Here is a 20,179-nt window from a genome sequence, read left to right as displayed (position 1 = left end):
GGTGGGGGGAGGGGTCTCACAGGGGAGGAGGGCAAAGAGAGAACCGTGGGCTGGCTGGCTGGCAGCTCTGTCCTTACTCCAATTTTTCCGATGCTATTTACTGACTTAGAAGGTAAATACATTCCAAGGTTCTTCAAGTTCTTTACAGCTGGGCTTGTTCCAAGGCTGGAATTTGTGAAGTGGATTCACATACAGTGAAGCTGTATTGACAGACAGACCCAGGACCCAGGACTCAGAACCTGTGGGTGCACTCAGGGGCCCCAGGCAGTGATCCTAGAGCCCAGGGGTCCAGAGAGCAGGGAAGGGAGCATCGTGGTGACTGGACAGAGTGAGGGCAGAGCTGCATCTGTCCCCACCGGACATAGGCTGGAGAGTCACAGGCTCCTCCTCCTTCCCCTCCAGAGAGGCTGTGTGTGTGTGTGTGTGTGTGTGTGTGTGTGTATGTGTGTGTGTGTGAGAGAGAGAGAGAGAGAGAGAGAGAGAGCAGCGTGAGCCTGTGTGCTTGTGTGCTGAGCCCTCATCCCCTCCTGGGGCCAGGCTTGGGTTTCACCTGCAGAATCGCTTGTGCTGGGCTGCCTGGGCTGTCCTCAGTGGCACCTGCATGAAGCCGCTCTGGCTGCCAGAGCTGGACAGCCCCAGGAAAACCCACCTCTCTGCAGAGCTTGCCCAGCCGTCCCCGGGAAGCCAAATGCTTCTCATGTAAGTCTTCTGCTCGACAGGGTGTCTCCTAAACCCTCACTCTTCAGCCTCTGTTTGACCATGAAATGAAGTGACTGAGCTCTCTTCTGTACCTGCCACTCTATTTCTGGGGTGACTTTTGTCAGCTGCCCAGAATCTCCAAGCCAGGCTGGTTCTCTGCATCCTTTCAATGACCTGTTTTCTTCTGTAACCACAGGTAAGAAAGGTGCCCAAGGCTTATGTTGAGGGTGGCATGCATGTGGAGAGATTGTGGATGTCGGGTCAAAGAAATACTAGCAGTTTCTGGGTACTCAGGAGGGGGTTGTGTCTGAATGCTGGATGTCACCTGCTCCTAGAAATATTTTAGTCTCCTGGTTGTCCCTGCTGGGGCTGTCCACAGCCAGGTGACAATGAACACCTCCTGGCTAGGACGGTTAGCCCAGTCTCAGTAATAGTGGCTTTATTACACTGTATCTGCTCCTATGTCTTTATTACTGCTGTCCATTCTTTTGTTCATTTATTTATTCATTCTGTAAATTGTCTATGTCCTTTAAAAGGGCTAAAAGACACCAATGCTATTTACTGACTTAGAAGGTAAATACCTTCCAAAGTTCTTCAAGTTCTTTACAGCTGGGCTTGTTCCAAGGCTCGCATTTGTGAAGTGGATTCCTCCATCAGCTGGTGTGGTTGTTCAGATGACCTTCAAGATCCCACCCAACCTTGAGTGTTAAACTTCTGTGATTGAGCAAAACAGATATAAAAGCTAGAAATACACTCTCTAGCCCCTAAGCACCTTGAGTAAATTTATTTGGAAGAAGAAATCGTACTGGTTTCTCTAATGGAGGGGCTTCTTTGGGAGTGTAGTGTTGCCAGTTGTGAAAAAGCTGAGACCTGTATGCTTGGGGAGGTTCTGGGCAGCAGAAAGGAACCAGGTGGGATGGAAGCAGCCTTTCGGGAGAAGGAAATGTTAGTAAAAAGAGGAGAATGTGGACTGGTGGGTGGGAAGTTGAAAACAGCAGTAGTAGAACCATGGACAGGGAAGTGAGCTCAAATCACCTTGACCTCCATGGAACCAGGATTCAGGCAGGCTAGAGATGCTGCAGTGAGTGTGGGGGTGGGGTGGGGGTGGCCTGGCACTGGTGTACGTGAGCAGCGACACAAGCCCAGTGGGGACACTGATGTCCGAGCGCTTTACATATGCAATCTCTTTTACATAGGCTTCTCTGTGTACCCCATTCACCCAGACCCACTTTACAATTAGGGACCTCATCCCACTCTCTCCCCTTCCCCAAATCTGCCAATCCAGCCACTTAGAGGGTCAAAGTGTGCAGCTCTTTTTCTTTTGACATCTTCCTAACCAGAGGTGGAAATTCCCTCTAATTACTGTCAATCACCTGGAACAATTCCTCCTTTGGTTTCCAGTGACAAATTAAATGAAATGATATAGTGGGCTCATCACAGGGGATGCAGATTTGAGGCATCTTGCTGGGAATACATCCTTTAGAGTCACTGCATCTTATTTGCACATTCTTCTGGGAGCTCCCGGGTAGCTCTCCTTGGATCTCTAAATGATGCAATTTTAGCTTGCCTGGATTCCTATTCTCACTAATGGAGAAAAAAAAATCTCCTTTTTAAAAAATGCACTTGGTTAAAAGGTGAAACAGATGATAGCTTTGGAATCTGCAACTATGATATTGGTTGGCTGGATGAGAAAGTGAATCTGCACTAGAGGAAACTGCTAGAATCTGGGAATCCAGATGGGCCTAGCTTTGGGGTGAGGTGCCTGTCCCTTCTCCTCACTTGTCCTCAACAGACCTCAGTCCTGATGGTGGCTTAGCAATGACAGGGTGCTAGGGTCTACGGAACACAAGTGAGTACTGGCTGAATTGCTAATACGAAATTGCCCCCCTAGTTAACACCACATTATAATTTATCGCATTCTAGTTTTGAAGCTAAAGATCTTAGCTTGAACCTCAGCTTTATCACTTTTTATCTATATGACTTTGGTCAACTTCTCTGAACATCAGTTTTTTTTTTTTTTTTACTTACATGAAAGGGATAATCATATCTCTTCCCCACACCCTCCTAGGGGTCACGTGAGGCCCAAGTAGGTGAAAGCTGCAAAAGTACCTTGTAAACCTGAAAACAACATAAATGCACAGTGTTCTTAGGAAGACGTTTTAGGAATTAACATCAAGGGGGATTCTGAAATCCTCGTTCCCTGCACCAAATCAGCTCTGTGTTCTAATATCTAGCGAAAACATCATGCCTGTATGAAAGTAGACATAAGCAATGGAATGTCACAACTCTTTTATTTTAAGTAGCAAATGAACCTTCTAGATGGCACTGAGCCACAGATAAATGGGGGAAGGCGTGAGATCTTTGAGGACCCTAAATCCTCCAGGGTAGAAAGGATGAAAGAAACAAGAGACAAGGAACCAGAAAGGCACCTTTGTGATTGTCAGGTGTTTGAATGATTGTGGAGAGCAGAGAAAAAAACTTCACCTGCTCTGCAGTTTCCCCTGGGAATTAATGAGATTTAATCTCTGATGACGACACTAGGGTCTCTAAACTCAAGTCAACTCAACTCAAGCATCTCTCAGATGCTTACGCAGATTCAGACTCAGGGAAGAGCTTCCCAATGTGGAGAGTTGTAAAAAGCCTGGAAAGGATGCCTCGGGGAACTTGGGGCCTCCCTGGATGTCTTCGGAAGCAATGGGGCTAAATGAATAAAGTCATGCCCCACATTAGGGGTGGACGAGTGGATGAGACTCTAGCATTTTCCTTCCTTTTGGTTCTTCTCTACTCAAGCTCACTCAGTTCCCTGTTCCTGGTGCCTGGGACACTGTTGGCCCTGATGAAGAATGAGGTAGTACATTCTCTCACAGTCCAAGCATGAAAAAAAAACAACAACAACAAAATGAATGAGGTAGTGGAAAGATAAACAAAGAAAAGGATAAACAACCACACTATGAGTGCAAATGTTTGACGCAGTGCTGCTCCCCAAATTAAGTGACAAGCCTTGGTCTCCTTCCTCAGGCTCTTGGAGTCCTCCTCCTGCCCTGGGTACCTTTCGCAGGTAGCTCTGAACACCTGGAACCCACAAAGTAAGCTGGGGCTGTGCTTGGGGCTGGAGGGAAGAGGTGAATAAGATACAGTGGTCACCCTTAAGGAGTGACCTCACAACAGGAAGTTCCACTTTTCTCTGAAAGCCCTATTTGACCTTTCAGATCAATGTGGCGATCCCATTTCCTAGGCCTCAGCCCTAAGGTGATTCCAGATGAACACAGCTGACCTTTAAAAAGATTATTTTTGTGGTAAAATATACATAACATAGTTTACCACTGTAACCATTATTAACTGTATATAGTTCATCGTTTTAAGAACATTCACATTGTTGTGTAGACATCACCACTGTCCATCTGTAGATTTTTTTCATCATCCCAAATGAAACTCTGCACCCATTAACAATAACTCCTCACTCCCCTCCCCCTAGCTCCTGGCACCCACCATTCTACTTTCTGTCTCTATGAATTTGACTATTCTAGGAACATCCTATACATGGAATCATAATGTCTTTGTCTTTTTGTAACTGGCTTATTTTACATAGCATAATGCCCTCAAGGTTCATCCATGTTGTAGCACGGGTCAGAATTTCTGTCCTTTTTAAGGATAAAAAATATTCCACTGTATGGATAGAGCACATTTGTTTAACCATTCATCTGTCGCTGGATACCGGAGTTGCTTCCACTTTTAACACAGCTGATTGATGAACTGCACTGCATTCTTATGGAAGAGTGGAGTCAAATCTACACAGTTTGGGTGAGCTCCTGCTGCTGTGAGATGAGGGGAGGGCGTGTAAAACACATCACAGGTATTGCTGCCCGCTTGAAAATTATTTTTATATTAAGTGACCAATACATGTTGATAGTGGGAAATTTGGAAAATGCAGAAAACTGTCAAAAAGAATAATAATCACCTCTAATTCCTGCGCCCGGAGATAACACAAGTGATCTATTTGTATGCAGAAAAGAGATTAAAAGAGAAAACAGCAAGATGGTAAAGCTCTCTCTGGAAATCAGTTAGCTGTGCTGTTTCCTTTGCAATGGTCTGCTTTGGGGAAGTCCCCTGGGGACAAGCCCCTGCACCTTCGAGGGCCAGAAATCCCAGACCCTGCCACTGTGGTTCACCCGAGCCACAGAAGCTGTGGATGCCCAGGCTGGGGTGGGTGCTGTACAAACATTCTGCATAATTTGCAGGGCGATGTGAGTTTACCCATTATATAAAGCTGCACTCCTGAATGAGAGCTCTTGACAGTTATGCTGCAGGGTTTGCTGTGTGAACAGAGCAGCTCCAGTGGGGCTGTGTGTACCAGGCCTATCTATGGAGAAGCTTCCCACTGCCAGGACTCCCTGCTTCTCCCCCTGGAGGCATCGTTCTGGGAAAGCTTTGGGATGCTCTCTCAGGCAGCTCATTCCGTATACTGGGAACCACCAGCCTTTTCTACCTGCCAGCTGGGGATTTTCAGAGCCAGGAAGGAACCAGGAACCTCTAAGAGCTGGGACAAAGGGAGGAATCCCAGTGCAGGATGGGGTGTAGGGTTGCACGGAGGATAAGGGCAGCTCGTGGACAGGGGCAATATTGTCCTGAGGGAACAGAAGAAAAATGTAATCCTCTATTTCCAACAAGTCTTTGAATTGAAACCTTCTGGGGAAATTGATGCAGGAGGGCCCTTTTCCCCCAAACCACTCTGGTGTCTGTGCTATAGTCAGTATATGCCAGCAATTCCAACACATTGAAATTCACATCAAATCCTTCGCACATTCCTCTTCTCCTACTTGCCACAAACTGTCATTGTGCAATGCCACTGGGTCATGGTCCCTGACAACCACAAGAGCAACCTGTTCCCTGACCAGCCCTCTGCAGTTCCCCGGGGACTTTCATGGGCACAAACGATCCTGTTTGCTCCCATCACTCCTCCCACAGGGCAGAAAGTGTCCAATCTTTATCTTAAGACAAAATCCCAGGGGCACTGAGTGACCTTTCACAGATCATCACCAGTCAGTAGTGGGGCCAGGACTCAAAGCCATATTTGCCAGTGCCAGCCCTGCTCTCATCTCCTGCCAGGAGGTTAGGATGGGCTGGTGCAACCGGCCCTGGGGGAGATGGAGGATTAGTGATGCCAGAAACACTGTTGAGAGGCTGCGTCAGGGTGGACGGGGGGATGAGAATGACCAGATAGAAGTGGTTTCGCAACTTCAAGAATAATAATTCTGATTCTCTCATACCCGGTGGTTTACTTTTATTTTTATTTTCTTTTTGAGATGGGATCTTGCTCTGTTGCCCAGGCTGGAGTGCAGTGGCAAGATCATAGCTCATTGCAGCCTTGACTTCCCCAGGTTCACATGACTCTCCCTTCTTAGCCTCCCCAGTAGCTGAGATCACAGGCATGTGCCACTATGCCCGGCTAATTTTTGAATTTTTTGTAGAGACAGGGCGGGGGGGGGGGGTCTCACTATGTTGCCCAGGCTGGTTTTGAACTGCTGAGCTCAAACACTCCTTCCGTCTTGGCCTCCAAAAGAGCTGGAATTACAGGCATGAGCTACTGTGCCCAGCCCTTGGTTTATATTTTTAAAGCCACTTTAACCCTTATTCTTTCTTTAAAAGTTGTGGCTAAATACACATAGCATAAAATTGATCATTATTGGCATTTAGTACAATTCGAACAGTGCGCAGCCATCACCACTATCTAGTTCCAGAACATTCTCACCCTTCCAGAGGAAATCCTGCACCCACTAGCTGTACTGAGAGCCATTGTTATCTCTCTAGGCCACATACAGGATGTGTCCCTGAACACGAGGCCTTGCTCTTCTCTCCATAAGGGGGGCTGTTTCAAAAAACGCTAATTTGAATGTGTAAGCTTTCAAGGCAATAATGTTATTTTAGTGATATATATATATATATTTTAAATCAAATACTCTATAAAATAATATTTTAAAATACTGCTTTTCCCAACTTTCTTAATTATGAAACATTCATTTCATATGAAACATTATATTTACCACATCTTTGACATCTGTGTCCTTCTGGTCACTAGAACCCTTTGTGTATTGATTCTCCATGTTTGGCAAATATCACTGTCGCCACAGTCAAGAGGGGTAGCTGCTGCTTCTTAATCCACGAGGTGTTTGTTTATTTTTTAATAATAACTTTTTTTGAGATATAATTCAAATACCATAAAATTCCCCCATTTAAAGCATGCGATTTGGTGAATTTTAGTATATTCACACATCTGTGTAACATCACACTGTCTAGTTCCAGAGCTCTCTTATCCCATCTAAGGGAAACTCAGTGATCATTAAGCAGTCACTTCCCATCCCTCCTTCCCGCCGCCCCTGCAACCACTAATCTACGTTCTGTCTCTATAGATTTGCCTATTATGCATATTCCATATCGATGGGATCATACAATGTGTAGGAAAAACCACAAACTGTTTTTCTCTGCTCTCACCCCACAACAATCAACACGGAAGACTTCTGTGACCCCCAAAGATGTGGGGATTTCGCCTCACCCGCAAGCAAGCTGTCAATTCTGCAGCAGAGATCAGCTGGGTGCCTCCTAATTCAATTCAGACACCATCCATCTGGAGACAGCTCAGATCCCACACGTCAAGGGCTCAGTCCCCAACACTGCCCCCCAATGTCAATGCCGATCACAAGTCCTAGGTTGTTTTACCTGTGCTTCTAACCCACTGGCTATAAATTGGGGTTTTATAGCCCCCTCCCTGGATTCAACTAACTTGCTAGAGTGGCTCACAGAACTCAGGGAAACACTGGTTTACTAGCTTATAAGAGATAGTGTAAGATACAGGTGACGAGATGCATACGGCAAGGTTTGGGAAGGGGCACGGAGCTTCCATGCCCTCCCTGGGCTCATCACTCCTCAGGAACCTCTAATGTTCTGCTGTTTAGAAGCTCTTCAAAACCTGTCCTTTCGGGATTTTATGGAGGCTTCATTATGCAGCATGATTGATTAATCCAGTGGCCATTGGCGATCAACTTAAGCTTCATCTCCTCTCCTGTCCCTGGAGGTTTGAGGGGTGGGGCTGAAATTCCCAACCCTTTAAAGCCTGCCTTTGTCTTCCTGTGACCAGCCCCATCCTGCAGCTGCCTAGGGGCTGCCAGCCACCAGTCATGCAAAAAGACATCATTTTGGAGATTCCCAGTATCTTAGGAGTTGTATTCCAGGAAATAGGATTGAAGACCAAATACATATTTTACAATATCACCTTCAGTATATGGCTTTTTGCCACTGGCTTCTGGTACTTTGCACAATGCTTTCTAGGTTCCTCCATGCTGTAGCAAGTGTCAGCACCTCAGTCCTTTTTATGGTGGAATCATGTTCCGTTGTAAGGATTTACTGCCTTTTGTCCATCCATTTATCAGCTGATGGACGTTTGTTTGGACAAAAGGCTGTTTCCACCCTTTGGATCTTCTGAATAGTACCCTGATTCTTTTATTGACCACTCTTGCAGTATGATTATCCGCATTTTACAGATGACCACTGAGGCAAAGCAATGGGGACCTCAGTCCCATCCTGTGCCCTCCTTTGTCCAGTAGGTCAGGGCTGGTCTTAGGGCAGAGCTACTGGCTGACTCTGGAGAAAGAGGAAGAGGCTGATTCCTCAATAAGCCAGGGAGAGCCCAGGAGCACTTAACAGCTGAGAGGCCTGCTGAGGGCCTTTTGCTCACATTTCATGCCTGTGTGGAGCACGAGAAACAGAAATATGCCTATGTCAAGGATGCACGACCCTAAGAGCCCTTTCTTGGGCTTGCTCAGGTTTGGTGGTGAGAGGAAGCCTCGCAGAATCCAGCAGAATCCTCGCAGAATCCAGCAGCAGCTCTGCTGGGGACATGGTCCATGGTGCAACCCACAGCAAAGCCCTGACCTGACCTCCTGATGCTCAGGGGAAGCCATGGGCCGCTCCTGTCCTGTGTTCCTGTCCTTCACAAAGTTCAGCCTGTGGTGGCTCCTTCTGACCCCAGCAGGTGAGTGCTTGTCACCTGTCATTGTAAGACTTCATCTCATGCCTGTGGGCTCACAAACTGTAGGAAGGAGTCTGCAGGTGGATGTGTTGCAACCGTCAAAGCTGCAGGGGACTTCAGAGGCCATCAGCCGGGTGGCTGGTTCCACTGGGAGAGGTGGAGGGGCAGTCACAGCTCTGACGTTAGCATCTGTGTCACCTTAAATGTCCCCAAGCTTCAATGTCCTCAGCTGCAAAACACAAATAGTGTTGTGTACCTCCCAGGCCTATTGTGAGGATTAAACGAAAGTTTGTGACCAGAATCCGGGATACAGGCACTCGGGACACAGCGCTTTCTGTCCCAGATGGTGCTGACACGTTTTTCTGGGATTTGGAGCTGTAGTTCTCGACGTGCTCGGACAGCACTGTGTTTGCTGAACACAGTGAAAATTGACATGAGCGATGCCATAGAAACATTTCGAAAAGCTTTGTTTATCTGATAGGAAGTGGCAAATGCCCATGGTTTAAGAAAAAGTTGGGGAGGTTCCCAAAGCAGTCCATTTCCCTGTTAGCATTAATGGTTCATCAGACAAGTGGGTGGGAACGGGAGACTGCTTACCCTGGCCAGGCTCACTGCAATGCCAGAGCCCTTCTCCCTGCAGCCCCCAACGTAGACCAGGCCTCTCTTCCACTTCCCTGTCCCCCTGGCACTCCTCCATACGGGGCTGAATCTTGTCTCTAGATTCAAGTTTCCCCACTTCCCTGCCTCTGCCCCTTCCCCTTGCCACCTGCAGCACTAGTTCTCACTCTTTTCTTCTCTAACATCACAAAACATCTGACCTTCCCTAAGCTGCGACCCTGCAGCCTGCTCATGCTGTGCTCAGCTCCGATAGACATTATCTGCCATCTTCAACAATGTTTTGAGATAGGTTCTGGATAAGCATCTCCATTTTACAGACGAGCAAACTGAGGCTCAGTGAGGCTGAGTGGCTCTGATTTGGTGGCAGGTGGAGAGGAAGCTAAGCGCCCACCTCCCGGGGCTCCTGGAGACCCACTTTCTTCTCCCAGTCCCACGGCATTGCCGCAGGGAGGCTCGCATACTGAGGCTGAGGACCGGCTCTTCAAACACCTCTTCCGGGGCTACAACCGCTGGGCGCGCCCAGTGCCCAACACTTCAGACGTGGTGATTGTGCGCTTCGGACTGTCCATCGCTCAGCTCATCGATGTGGTGCGCCTGTCTTCCCACCGCTGGCCCCGAGGAAGGAGATCCCAGACCACCCACCGCTTTCCCCCTGATCCTTCCTCTACCCCATCCTTGCCCTCACGCACAGCAGTGACTTGGGGTGGGGGTGGGGATGGCTCTTCCCAGGGTGGCTACACTCTCCCCTCTCCCAGCTCTGGAGCTCCCTCCTAGGAGGGCACTGATTGGCAGCAGTGCCTGTGTGACCCTGGAGAATCTGAGTAAGGGTGGCAGGTTTCAGAGTGGGTGGCGGGCAGGCTGGGCTTGGGGTGTCCTATCAGAGGGTCTGAAAACAGCCCATCCCACTCCACCCTGTTTTCTGGGGCTGGGCCCACCCATTTAATTGCTCCTCTCTCTCTCTTTGGGCCAGGATGAGAAGAACCAAATGATGACCACCAACGTCTGGCTAAAACAGGTGAGGGCCCCTCCTCCAGTCCACGCGGTGGGGACTGGGAATCCATGGACCCCAGACCCCTCCAGGACTTCTTCGCTAGTGAAAGACCAAGGAACAGCAAGACTCTGAACTTAGTTTACCAAGCAGATGCCACGTGGAATGTTCCCAAAGCCGACTTTTCCCACAGGGCCTGCGCTGTTGGTGGCTAGACTGGAGTCTAGTGCCTGGGAACATAGCCTCAGGCACTAGAAAGCCAAGTGGTGCTTTCCTGGGAGCAGGCATCTGTTCATCCCTGCTACTTCGGAATCCTCCCCAAAGCCCCACGGGGGGTTCATTCTGCCCATTTTACAGCTCAGGAGATCACGAAGCAGAGAGCAGCTGGGCTGGAAAAGTGGGCCCAGCTGTGCCTGACTCCGAGGCCCAGGCTCCTCCTATGGGAGAACGCTGAGTGCTTAATATCTATACTACCACCCAAATACCCCCAAACTTACAGGCTCACAGGAGCTCCCAGCTCACTGTATCTCATGGCTTTATGGCCAGGAGTTTGGGTGGTTTCTTCTGCTTCATGTGGCGACCACTAGGGTTACTTTGTGATATTTGAGTGAGGGTTCATCTGGTCTGGAGGGTCTGAGACAGCTTAATTCACACATCTGTCCCTTAGCAGGGATGTCTGGAAGGCTCTGGAAGGTGCTGGAAGGTTCTGGAAGGCTGGACTCAGATGGGCCCTTCGCCCCCTTCAGGCACCCTCAGAGTCTCTCCAGCAGGGGAGTCAGACATCTTGCCTGGTGGTTCAGGGATTCCAGAGTGAGAGTCTCAAGAGACAGGGAGTAAAAGAAACTGGGCCAGCATTGATCTTGTTGTATACTACTGGTCAAGACAGTCATAGAGCCCAGTTAGACTCAGGAAAGGGCGCACAGATCCCGTTTAGGTCGGAGGCTTCCCTCCCTCTGATGCTGTAACCCAGGAGCTATTAGGGGGTCACTCATCTCATCTTTACAGATGTTACAGCTGAAGGCCAGAGGGAAGCAGGAACTTGGAAGCTACCCAGTCATGCGGTGTGTGTGTGTGCAGGGAGGCAGGCCTAGAACCTGGGTTGCCACAGTTGTCCCCATGGGCTGGTCACCTGGGCTTCAGGGTTGGGGTGGCAGGGCAAGGAAGGAGTACTGGAGTTTGAGGCCAGTCAGCAATGCCTCTGATTAGCTTGTGATACTGGATGAGCTACATAACCTCTCAGAGCCTCAGTTTCCTCATCTGCAAAATGAGGATAACACAACCTACTGCCACATGCCTGGGAGGATTAATGTACCCCAATTTGGTGTGGGTGCCTCAAAATGTTGGTTGGACCTGAAAACTTGACAGATGGACTACGGAGAGAATACGAACCTGATGGAGGCAGGGGGACTGAGTTGGACCTGCGTCGGTGGAGGCAGGGGTGGGGCCCTGTGGGGCACTTGGGAGTGCAGTTTGAAGGTCCCTGGGTAACACCCCTGCCTCACTGTATGCCTCTGGCAGGTTGATTTTCCTGTCTCTGGGTCCTCAGTTTGCTCGTCTGCTAAATGGGGAGATACTTTCACCTGCTCTGCATTCCCTGCTTGGTTCTCGCGTGGAGGCTTTTCCTAGATGGAGAGCATAAAACAAACCATAAACTGTGATGCACTAAAAATGAGAGACTTCACTAGAGATGAGTGAGGTGGCCCACCAAGGTCATCCAGCCAGGGATTGGCAGAACAAGGACTAGAGGCAGGACAAGGGTGAACTTCATGTGCCTGGGACCTTGTACTAAAGTCCAGGCAAAGCGAGAAGGTTGGTTACTTGCTCAGAGCCCGTTCCCAGCACTGCAGCTCCCTCCACTATTCTGGGCTGGTGGGGAGCCCTGGCTGCTCCAAGGGGGCTGCTTGGCTCAATTCTGGGCATCCCCAGGGTGTGCTAGCTTTGCCCTAGGCTGCTCCCTGGAAGCGAGGTTGACACAACTCCCTCCCCACACACAGGAGTGGAGCGACTACAAACTGCGCTGGAACCCCGCTGATTTTGGCAACATCACATCTCTCAGGGTCCCTTCTGAGATGATCTGGATCCCCGACATTGTCCTCTACAACAAGTAGGAAGCCACTGGGGTCCTGGGGGGATGAGGGGAGGCCAACTTGCAGGGGCCGGGTCCATGGCCTTGGGAGGGGCACCCCTGGTGTCAGCTTCCTCGCCTCCTTCTCAACTGCTGTGCTGAGTATGTCTCCCTTACCTCCCTCTTTATTCCTTCATTTCTTTCCTTTTGTCCTCACTCTACACCAAAATGAATGGCAGCTGAGCACCTTTTAGGTATCGGTGCCTGGCAATGTGCTAGAGGGACAGAGATTTGTCAATACTGAGTATTCTTTGAAAAATTTGGTGCAGGCTCAAAAAACAATACCTTGGGGTTGGAGTTCTGAGGGGTGGCAGTGTTGTTCAGACAGGCAGGCAGCATCAGGCCAGCACCTTCAAAGGGCATGTGCTCACTTGGTATGCAGTTTCCTTTTTCCCAATCATGTTATTTTGTAGTTGTCTTCAAGACTAAAAAGGAGTAATCTTTGACCACAATGACAAGAAGTTAATAGAAGGCAGAGGAGTCTAAAGAGAGCCCCAGTGGAAAAAATAAATTAATAAAAAATATTTTGATGGAATAGATAGACATCTATAATTTCATTTCTGTGTTTGGTATCAGGCAATTCTTCCCTTAGAAGTAAAGAAGTTAAAATGAAAAGATATTTGGTGTTATGTTCATCTAAAAATGTTTTCTAAGGTGGGGCTGTAAGGAGCATGGCTTCTTTGAGTTATAAATAGGTATGAAAAAGGGTTCTGTGGTCAAGTAATTTTGGATAACATTGTATGTCATAACACCCACCCCCATCCCCACTGAAGTCCTTTGGAAAACGGCAGAGCACAATAGCGTTTTTAAAAATGTTACTAGAAGTTCTGCAGCAAAGACACGCACCTAGCCCAGCATTTCCCAATTCATTTGATCCTACTTTGGAAATGCTATTTTTAAAGCATGAAAGAAAAGGAAAAACAACCCATTTCTGGATTTTGTGTCTTCAGATGGGTCATATTTTTTTTTACACTGTCCAGTTCTGGTCAGAACTAAGCCCTTTCACCTAAGCCATTTTGGTGAACACGTGTTCATCCTGGGTTCTTACATTGGCAGCTCTCACGCAGCAGGTGCCTAGTGTTTGCAGCTGCTGCAGGACTCCCGAACTCCCCACCCTGTCATATCTCTGTGTCTCATAGCTGGCACCCAGGATCCTTCTAGTTTCTGCTTCCTGTAGATGTGGCAGAGGTCAGGAGCGAAGTCCTACATCAGCTATGACTTCGAGTTTGACGATTATCCAATAAGACTTCAGCCAGTGTTACCTGATTTATTACAAGAAATTTTCTGGGGAGACAAAATTCCAAGCTGAAGTCTTGCTGACATTTAGAGAAGGGTGCCCTCCACCCAGATACCCCACTCAAGGTTAACAGGAAGGCATCAAAGAGTTTGCAAGGTTCCTCCCCCCAAATGAGCACATGTTGCCATCTAGTGGTCATTGTTTGTGATAAACAAAATGCTTAAAAAATTTTTTGTTTTTGCCTGGGCGCGGTGGCTCACGCCTGTAATCCCAGTACTTTGGGAGGCTGAGGTGGGTGGATCACGAGGTCAAGAGATTGAGACCATCCTGGCCAACATGGTGAAACCCGGTCCCTACTAAAAGTACAAAAATTAGCCGGTCGTGGTGGTGTGCACCTGTAGTCCCAGCTACTTGGGAGGCTGAGGCAGGAGAATTGCTTGAACCTGGGAGGCAGAGGTTGTAGTGAGCCGAGATCACTCCTCTGCACTCCAGCCCAATGACAGAGTGAGACTCCGCCTCAAAAAAAATTTTTTTTAAACTTTTGTCTCAATGTATTTGTTACTCCCTTTCAAAGTTCCTATTTCCAGCCTGCCCATATCTCTACCATGGAACTACTCCATGGGGGAAAAAAGCCCCCTGTTCCCAAGCACTCTTCTGATTTCTTGGATTTTAGGATTGACTGTGGGAATTAGAAGGGGAGGGAGGATGGTTAAAGACTAGAGCGGGAGCCCACCGAGCCACCTCCTGGTGGAATCAGGGGCTGAGGCTTCCAGGAAGTGCTGCCTGACTGGTCACCACTATTCCAGTGTCCCCAGACTCCTTGTGGGTCCTTGAATGCCTAGTCCCACGATACCCCTGATTCACACTCTGTCCTTGTGCAACCCTCTACTGGAAGGCTCTCTGCCCATTTCTCAGCCAAATTCTACCATCAGTCAAGGCCTTTTGCAAATGGCAGGCTTCTCGATGACCCCGCCCATCTCCCAGAAGGGAGTTTTCCCCAAAGGGTCCGGGAGCAACCAGACCGCCCTCCTAGTGTTGCCAACTGCCTCCCTGATGTTGCAGTGGTTCCTGGAGACGTCTCATCTCCTCATGGCTCCTTAAAGGCAGGGACCTTTCTCATATTCCTCTTCTGCCCAGCTCTGGTACAGGACCTAGTGGATGAGGGGCTCAAAAACGCATGTTAAATGGATACATTCAAGGTAGTATCTTCACCTGCAAAGTTGTTAGGTCTCTTCTGAGCAAGGATGATCCTAGGTGCAAAGGGATCGCCCTCCTGAGGGGCCAACTCATCATCTGCTAGGAAAGAAAAACAGACTCATAGATATCACTCTAATAAATTAAATGTTCAGCTCGCAGGAGGACAGCTTTGACCCACTGTGATGTCATCTCCACCCAGCCAATCAGTAGCAAGCACCTGGCCACACCCACCCCTTCCCCAAAACTGCCTTTGAGAAACCCCTAACGCATGAACTTTGGAAGAGATGCTTTGAATGCTATCTCCTTCTCCCCCGTGGCATGGCTTGCTTTGTGTCTATTCAATTCTTTCCTTACTGCAAATAAAATAAAATATTAAATGAATAAAAATAGGCAATCAAACAACATATACCCCATGATCACAAATATATATGATTGTCATATATTGATAGATTATGTATATATAATCGTTTTACATTATATATATATACATATATATCATTAAAATGTTATTAGTGGTTGTTTTTAGACTTCTTGGTACTTCCTTCTATTCCTCACAATTCCTCCTTTTGTATTTAAAAAGGTAGTCATTGACAAGACAGCTCAGTGGCTATAAATGTGCGTGCCGGGGGAGACTTACACACTTGCGTAAATAAACCCCGCCTGTGTGGCCGGGTCTGACTTTGTTCTTGGGGTTCCCCTGCTGCCACCTGTCTGAGTAGCCTGGCTCAGGCAGGTGGGTATGCAGGGGTCTCCCCAGCTCCTCTCCTCTCCCCAGTGCAGATGGGGAGTTTGCAGTGACCCACATGACCAAGGCCCACCTCTTCTCCACGGGCACTGTGCACTGGGTGCCCCCGGCCATCTACAAGAGCTCCTGCAGCATCGACGTCACCTTCTTCCCCTTCGACCAGCAGAACTGCAAGATGAAGTTTGGCTCCTGGACTTATGACAAGGCCAAGATCGACCTGGAGCAGATGGAGCAGACGGTGGACCTGAAGGGCTACTGGGAGAGCGGTGAGTGGGCCATCGTCAATGCCACGGGCACCTACAACAGCAAGAAGTACGATTGCTGCGCCGAGATCTACCCCGACGTCACTTACGCCTTCGTCATCCGGCGGCTCCCGCTCTTCTACACCATCAATCTCATCATCCCCTGCCTGCTCATCTCCTGCCTCACTGTGCTGGTCTTCTACCTGCCCTCCGACTGCGGCGAGAAGATCACGCTGTGCATTTCGGTGCTGCTGTCACTCACCGTCTTCCTGCTGCTCATCACCGAGATCATCCCGTCCACCTCGCTGGTCATCCCGCTCATCGGCGAGTACCTGCTGTTCACCATGATCTTCGTCACCCTGTCCATCGTCATCACCGTCTTCGTGCTCAATGTGCACCACCGCTCCCCCAGCACCCACACCATGCCCCGCTGGGTGCGGGGGGCCCTTCTGGGCTGTGTGCCCCGGTGGCTTCTGATGAACCGGCCCCCACCACCCTTGGAGCTCTGCCACGCCCCACGCCTGAAGCTCAGCCCCTCTTATCACTGGCTGGAGAGCAACGTGGATGCTGAGGAGAGGGAGGTGGCGGTGGAGGAGGAGGACAGATGGGCATGTGCAGGTCATGTGGCCCCCTCTGTGGGCACCCTCTGCAGCCACGGCCACCTGCACTCTGGGGCCTCAGTTCCCAAGGCTGAGGCTCTGCTGCAGGAGGGTGAGCTGCTGCTATCACCCCGCATGCAGAAGGCACTGGAAGGCGTGCACTACATTGCCGACCACCTGCGGTCTGAGGATGCCGACTCTTCGGTGCGTTGGGGTTGGGAGAGGGACCAGCCTGGGTGGCCCCACCAACTTAGCGGGGAACCACCTCACTGCAGAGTGTGAGCTTGGGCAGCCCAGGCCCCTCTCGTGAAGGCCCACTTCCCTCAGTCATGGTCCTTAGAAGTATGGAATAAATAGCAAGAGAGCACATGTAGCTGGCCGCTTTGAGGACATTTATTGGCAGGTGGCAGGTTACACACCACGGAGTCAGGCATGAGCAGCTCAGCCTAACAGGGATCCTGAGAGCCAGAGAGGGAGGACCCCAGATGCTGAACCCCGTGCCTCCCTCAGGCCGCCAGATCCCACCATTGCCTTGGAGGTGGCGGCAGGCAGGGGGAGCATTTCAGGAGAGACCCAGAAACTCAGCTGCTGCAGCGTCAGCCTTTGTCTTTTGTCTTGGATGGCCTCTTCCTCCGCCTCTTTGTTCATGGGCTCCTGAGGATCTTGCAAACTTCACTCTTCAACCACAAACCCTGCAGATTCCTGGTTGTGCCAGGTGGATTCCGCTCCTCCGCCCCTGCCATGGCATTGGCCCCACCCTGACCCCTGCCCCAGCCCCTGTCTGCCATTGTTATGTGAGCAGGCCACTACTCTAGCACAAAATTCTTCTCAGCCTAGGGAAGGATGAAAGGCTGGGAGGTTATTACTGAGTAGCCTTGATGAACAGACAAGAAAATTAATCATGATGTCATCCCGGAGCAGTGGAGAATCCAGGCTCCCTTGTCTGGGCTGTGAGCCCAAGTTCTACAAAGCCCCCGCCCCACCCCCAGCCTGCCTGGGGTCCCCAGCCACCTTCGCCTGTTTCCCTCTCCCCAGCTCCAGCAGGTGGGTGAGGAGGCAACCTGTGAGCAGCAAAGTCTGGTGTTGCACTGAAGTCACTGCAGACCCCCTAGAAAGGCCCATGCCCCTGGGTGGTCCTGCCGCCTCCTTGCGTCCCTCTAGCCTCCTTTACCTATAGTCTGGGAGCATAATATGGACAGGTCTGGGCATGTGGAGGGGCTGGAACGGGAGGGGAATCATCCGTGGAGCTTACTGGAGCCTTGAAACAGCCCGTGCCTCCCCTCCACCCACCCCACTCCCTGCGCTGACCTTTGCTCCCCAAGGTCTCTGTGGGGCAGTTGCTGCTGCCACCAGTGGCCATCTGTGCAGGGGCTGTGCCTGGGGGGAACACATCCCTTTCCCAGGCCTGGCCCCTGTCACTGTGTGCTGTCTTCCCCACAGGTGAAGGAGGACTGGAAGTACGTTGCCATGGTCATCGACAGGATCTTCCTCTGGCTGTTTATCATCGTCTGCTTCCTGGGGACCATCGGCCTCTTTCTGCCTCCGTTCCTAGCTGGAATGATCTGACTGCACCTCCCTCGAGTTGGCTCCTAGGGCACCCCCGCTGACCATCTTTTGACCATCTCTGCTGCAGCTGCCTCTGGTGTCCCCTTTGGGGTGAGCAGGTGTCTCTCCGCGGAGTCTGGACACTGACCCAGGCATTGCAGGCTTCCATCCAGCTTAACATTATTGTACCAGGGCTGAGAGCCTGCTGGGTGCAAAGCCCAGTTTTGGATATGGAAGAGCTAGGGAAGCTCTGCAGAAGGTCACAATAGTGTAGTGACCGAGTGGGGCAGAGTAAGATTCTCCTGGAGGAGCAGTGCATACCCTAAGTGACAGAAGGGTCAACCAGGGGGACAGTGGGGCCAGGGTGATGAGGAAGGGAATGCGGACCTCAAAGGAGGGGCCATGGGGGCAAAGGTGAGGGTTCCTTGGAGGTGGAAGGGCTCTGGACAATGTTTAGATTTGGAAATGAGCCCAAAGTGCCAGGGATAACAGCCAGATGAAGTGGGAGGTTGGAGAGCCACGTGGGGTCTCTCTAAGCCAGGCTGGGGTTGAAGTTTGGAGTCTGTCTGAGTTTGCAGGGTGCTGAGCTGTACGGTCCAGCAGGGGAGTAATAAGGGCTCTTCCAGAAGGGGAGGAAGCAGGAGGCAGGGCCTGCACCTGAGGTGGAGGTACAGGGCAGATCTTCCCTACAGGTGAGGGATGGATGGTTGGATATAGGTGGCTGGGCTATTCCATCCATCTGGAAGCACATTTGAGCCTCCCGGCTTCTCCTTGACGTCATTCCTCTCCCTTCCTTGCTGCAAAATGGCTCTGCACCAGCCGGCCCCCAGGAGGTCTGGCAGAGCTGAGAGCCACGGCCTGCAGGGGCTCCATATGTCCCTACACGTGCAGCGGGCAAACAAGAAAGACCATCCTGAGCCGCTCCTGACCCACCTCAAACTCATCTCATTCGGCCTGTCCTCCCTCCCTCCACCCCTCCTTCCCTCCCCAAGAACCCTGTTCCCTGTGCCTGGCTCCATCAGGAGGAGGCCTCACTTGGGAGTTGAAGATCTTTGCCTTTAGTTCCTTTGATTCTGAACTTCTCAAAGGCAGGGACTCTGCCTGTTATTTTTCCCACCCCCAGCACCTAGCACAGCGCCAGGTGAGTGGGGTCAGCCCTTAAGGCGTTTGTTCTGAGTGGTTGAGGGGAGCAAGCTGGATTGTTTGGGCCCCAGGACTGTTGTGTAGATGGCAAAGCTGTGGTCCCGTCCCTTATCAGCCTGCCTCGTCTCTCCCAGAGCCCTGAGGTGTGTTGACCTGTTCTGAACCCTTCAGAGCAGCCTGTGTGTGCACCTTGGAATGCAACGCACCACCCCAAAGTCTGAGGCTGCACCTAGGATCCCAGGCCGAGCTGCTGCTCCTGGGATCGGGCACCAGACCTCTCCCCAACTCTGTCCAGACTGGAGGGTGGGACCTTGGCAGCTAACAGATGTGGGCATTCGGTTCTCGGGACAACATGGAGGCTCCAGGCAGGAAGCCGAGCGGGGCGAGCTTCCAGTTTCCTTTTGGTCCTAGGGGTCCCCTCCTCCCAAACCCCAAAATGTCTCTCCCTGACACTCCCAGGGGAAACTGGCCTGGCTGTGACGCCCTGGCCCAGGCCCTGCCAGGCCTCACTTCTCTCTCACAACCCCCCTGCTCATGGCACATCCGGTCTCTGGCTCCTGTCTACTCGTGTGCATGCAGCCCCCAGCCTCCCCTCTCCTCCCACTTGCTCTCCGGAGGCCTCGGAGCTCTCAGGTCCAGGCTCCCAGACCCACTCTCCTGAGACAGTGATGTTCACTCCTGTTATCCATGTCTCCCATCCATCTTGCATGTGAATAAAGAGATTAAATAAAACTGCACCTACTGCTCACTCAACCGTGCGACCCCCTCCTCGCCAGCCACACTTCAACATTGCCAGTGTCACCCAAGCCCCTCCAGAGCCTGGGTGGTTTGGGGGCCCACTAAGAGAGAAATGACACGGCATTCCTCATGTGGCCATGGAGGGGACTGCTCTGGGTCCCTCCTGGAAAGTTGCCCCCTACTGTCCCTGCAAGGGCAAAGGGGCCAGCGCACACCCCTGACCCACTGCCGGGTATCACCGTTCAAACCTCCTTGGCCGATGACCAGCGCTGGACAGCCC

At 50.7% G+C, this 20,179-nt stretch overlaps 1 protein-coding gene across 3 annotated transcripts; it reads left to right on the top strand.

Moving 5' to 3' along the window:
* Positions 1 to 443: 443 nt before the first annotated feature.
* Positions 444 to 19,914, top strand: CHRNA2 (cholinergic receptor nicotinic alpha 2 subunit). 3 transcript variants are annotated; one of them, XM_054499814.1, is made up of 7 exons: positions 444 to 895; positions 8,517 to 8,725; positions 9,708 to 9,928; positions 10,311 to 10,355; positions 12,323 to 12,432; positions 15,663 to 16,677; positions 17,914 to 19,914. In XM_054499814.1, exons 2-7 carry the CDS (start codon positions 8,653 to 8,655, stop codon positions 18,037 to 18,039), a joined length of 1,590 nt encoding a protein of 529 aa, XP_054355789.1. In that variant the 5' UTR covers positions 444 to 895; positions 8,517 to 8,652; the 3' UTR covers positions 18,040 to 19,914. The 3 variants fall into 3 exon arrangements, with proteins under 3 accessions (XP_054355789.1, XP_054355790.1, XP_054355791.1); XM_054499815.1 differs by lacking the exons at positions 444 to 895; positions 8,517 to 8,725; positions 9,708 to 9,928; positions 10,311 to 10,355 and having other exon boundaries at positions 12,346 to 12,432; positions 15,668 to 16,677; positions 17,914 to 18,039; XM_054499816.1 differs by lacking the exons at positions 444 to 895; positions 8,517 to 8,725; positions 9,708 to 9,928; positions 10,311 to 10,355 and having other exon boundaries at positions 12,400 to 12,432; positions 15,799 to 16,677; positions 17,914 to 18,039.
* Positions 19,915 to 20,179: the final 265 nt, after the last annotated feature.

This window comes from Pongo pygmaeus, chromosome 7, assembly GCF_028885625.2.
Source record: "Pongo pygmaeus isolate AG05252 chromosome 7, NHGRI_mPonPyg2-v2.0_pri, whole genome shotgun sequence".
Lineage (NCBI taxonomy): Eukaryota > Metazoa > Chordata > Mammalia > Primates > Hominidae > Pongo > Pongo pygmaeus.
Note: the sequence above shows the minus strand (reverse complement) of the source record. Positions and strands in the feature narration are given on the sequence as shown.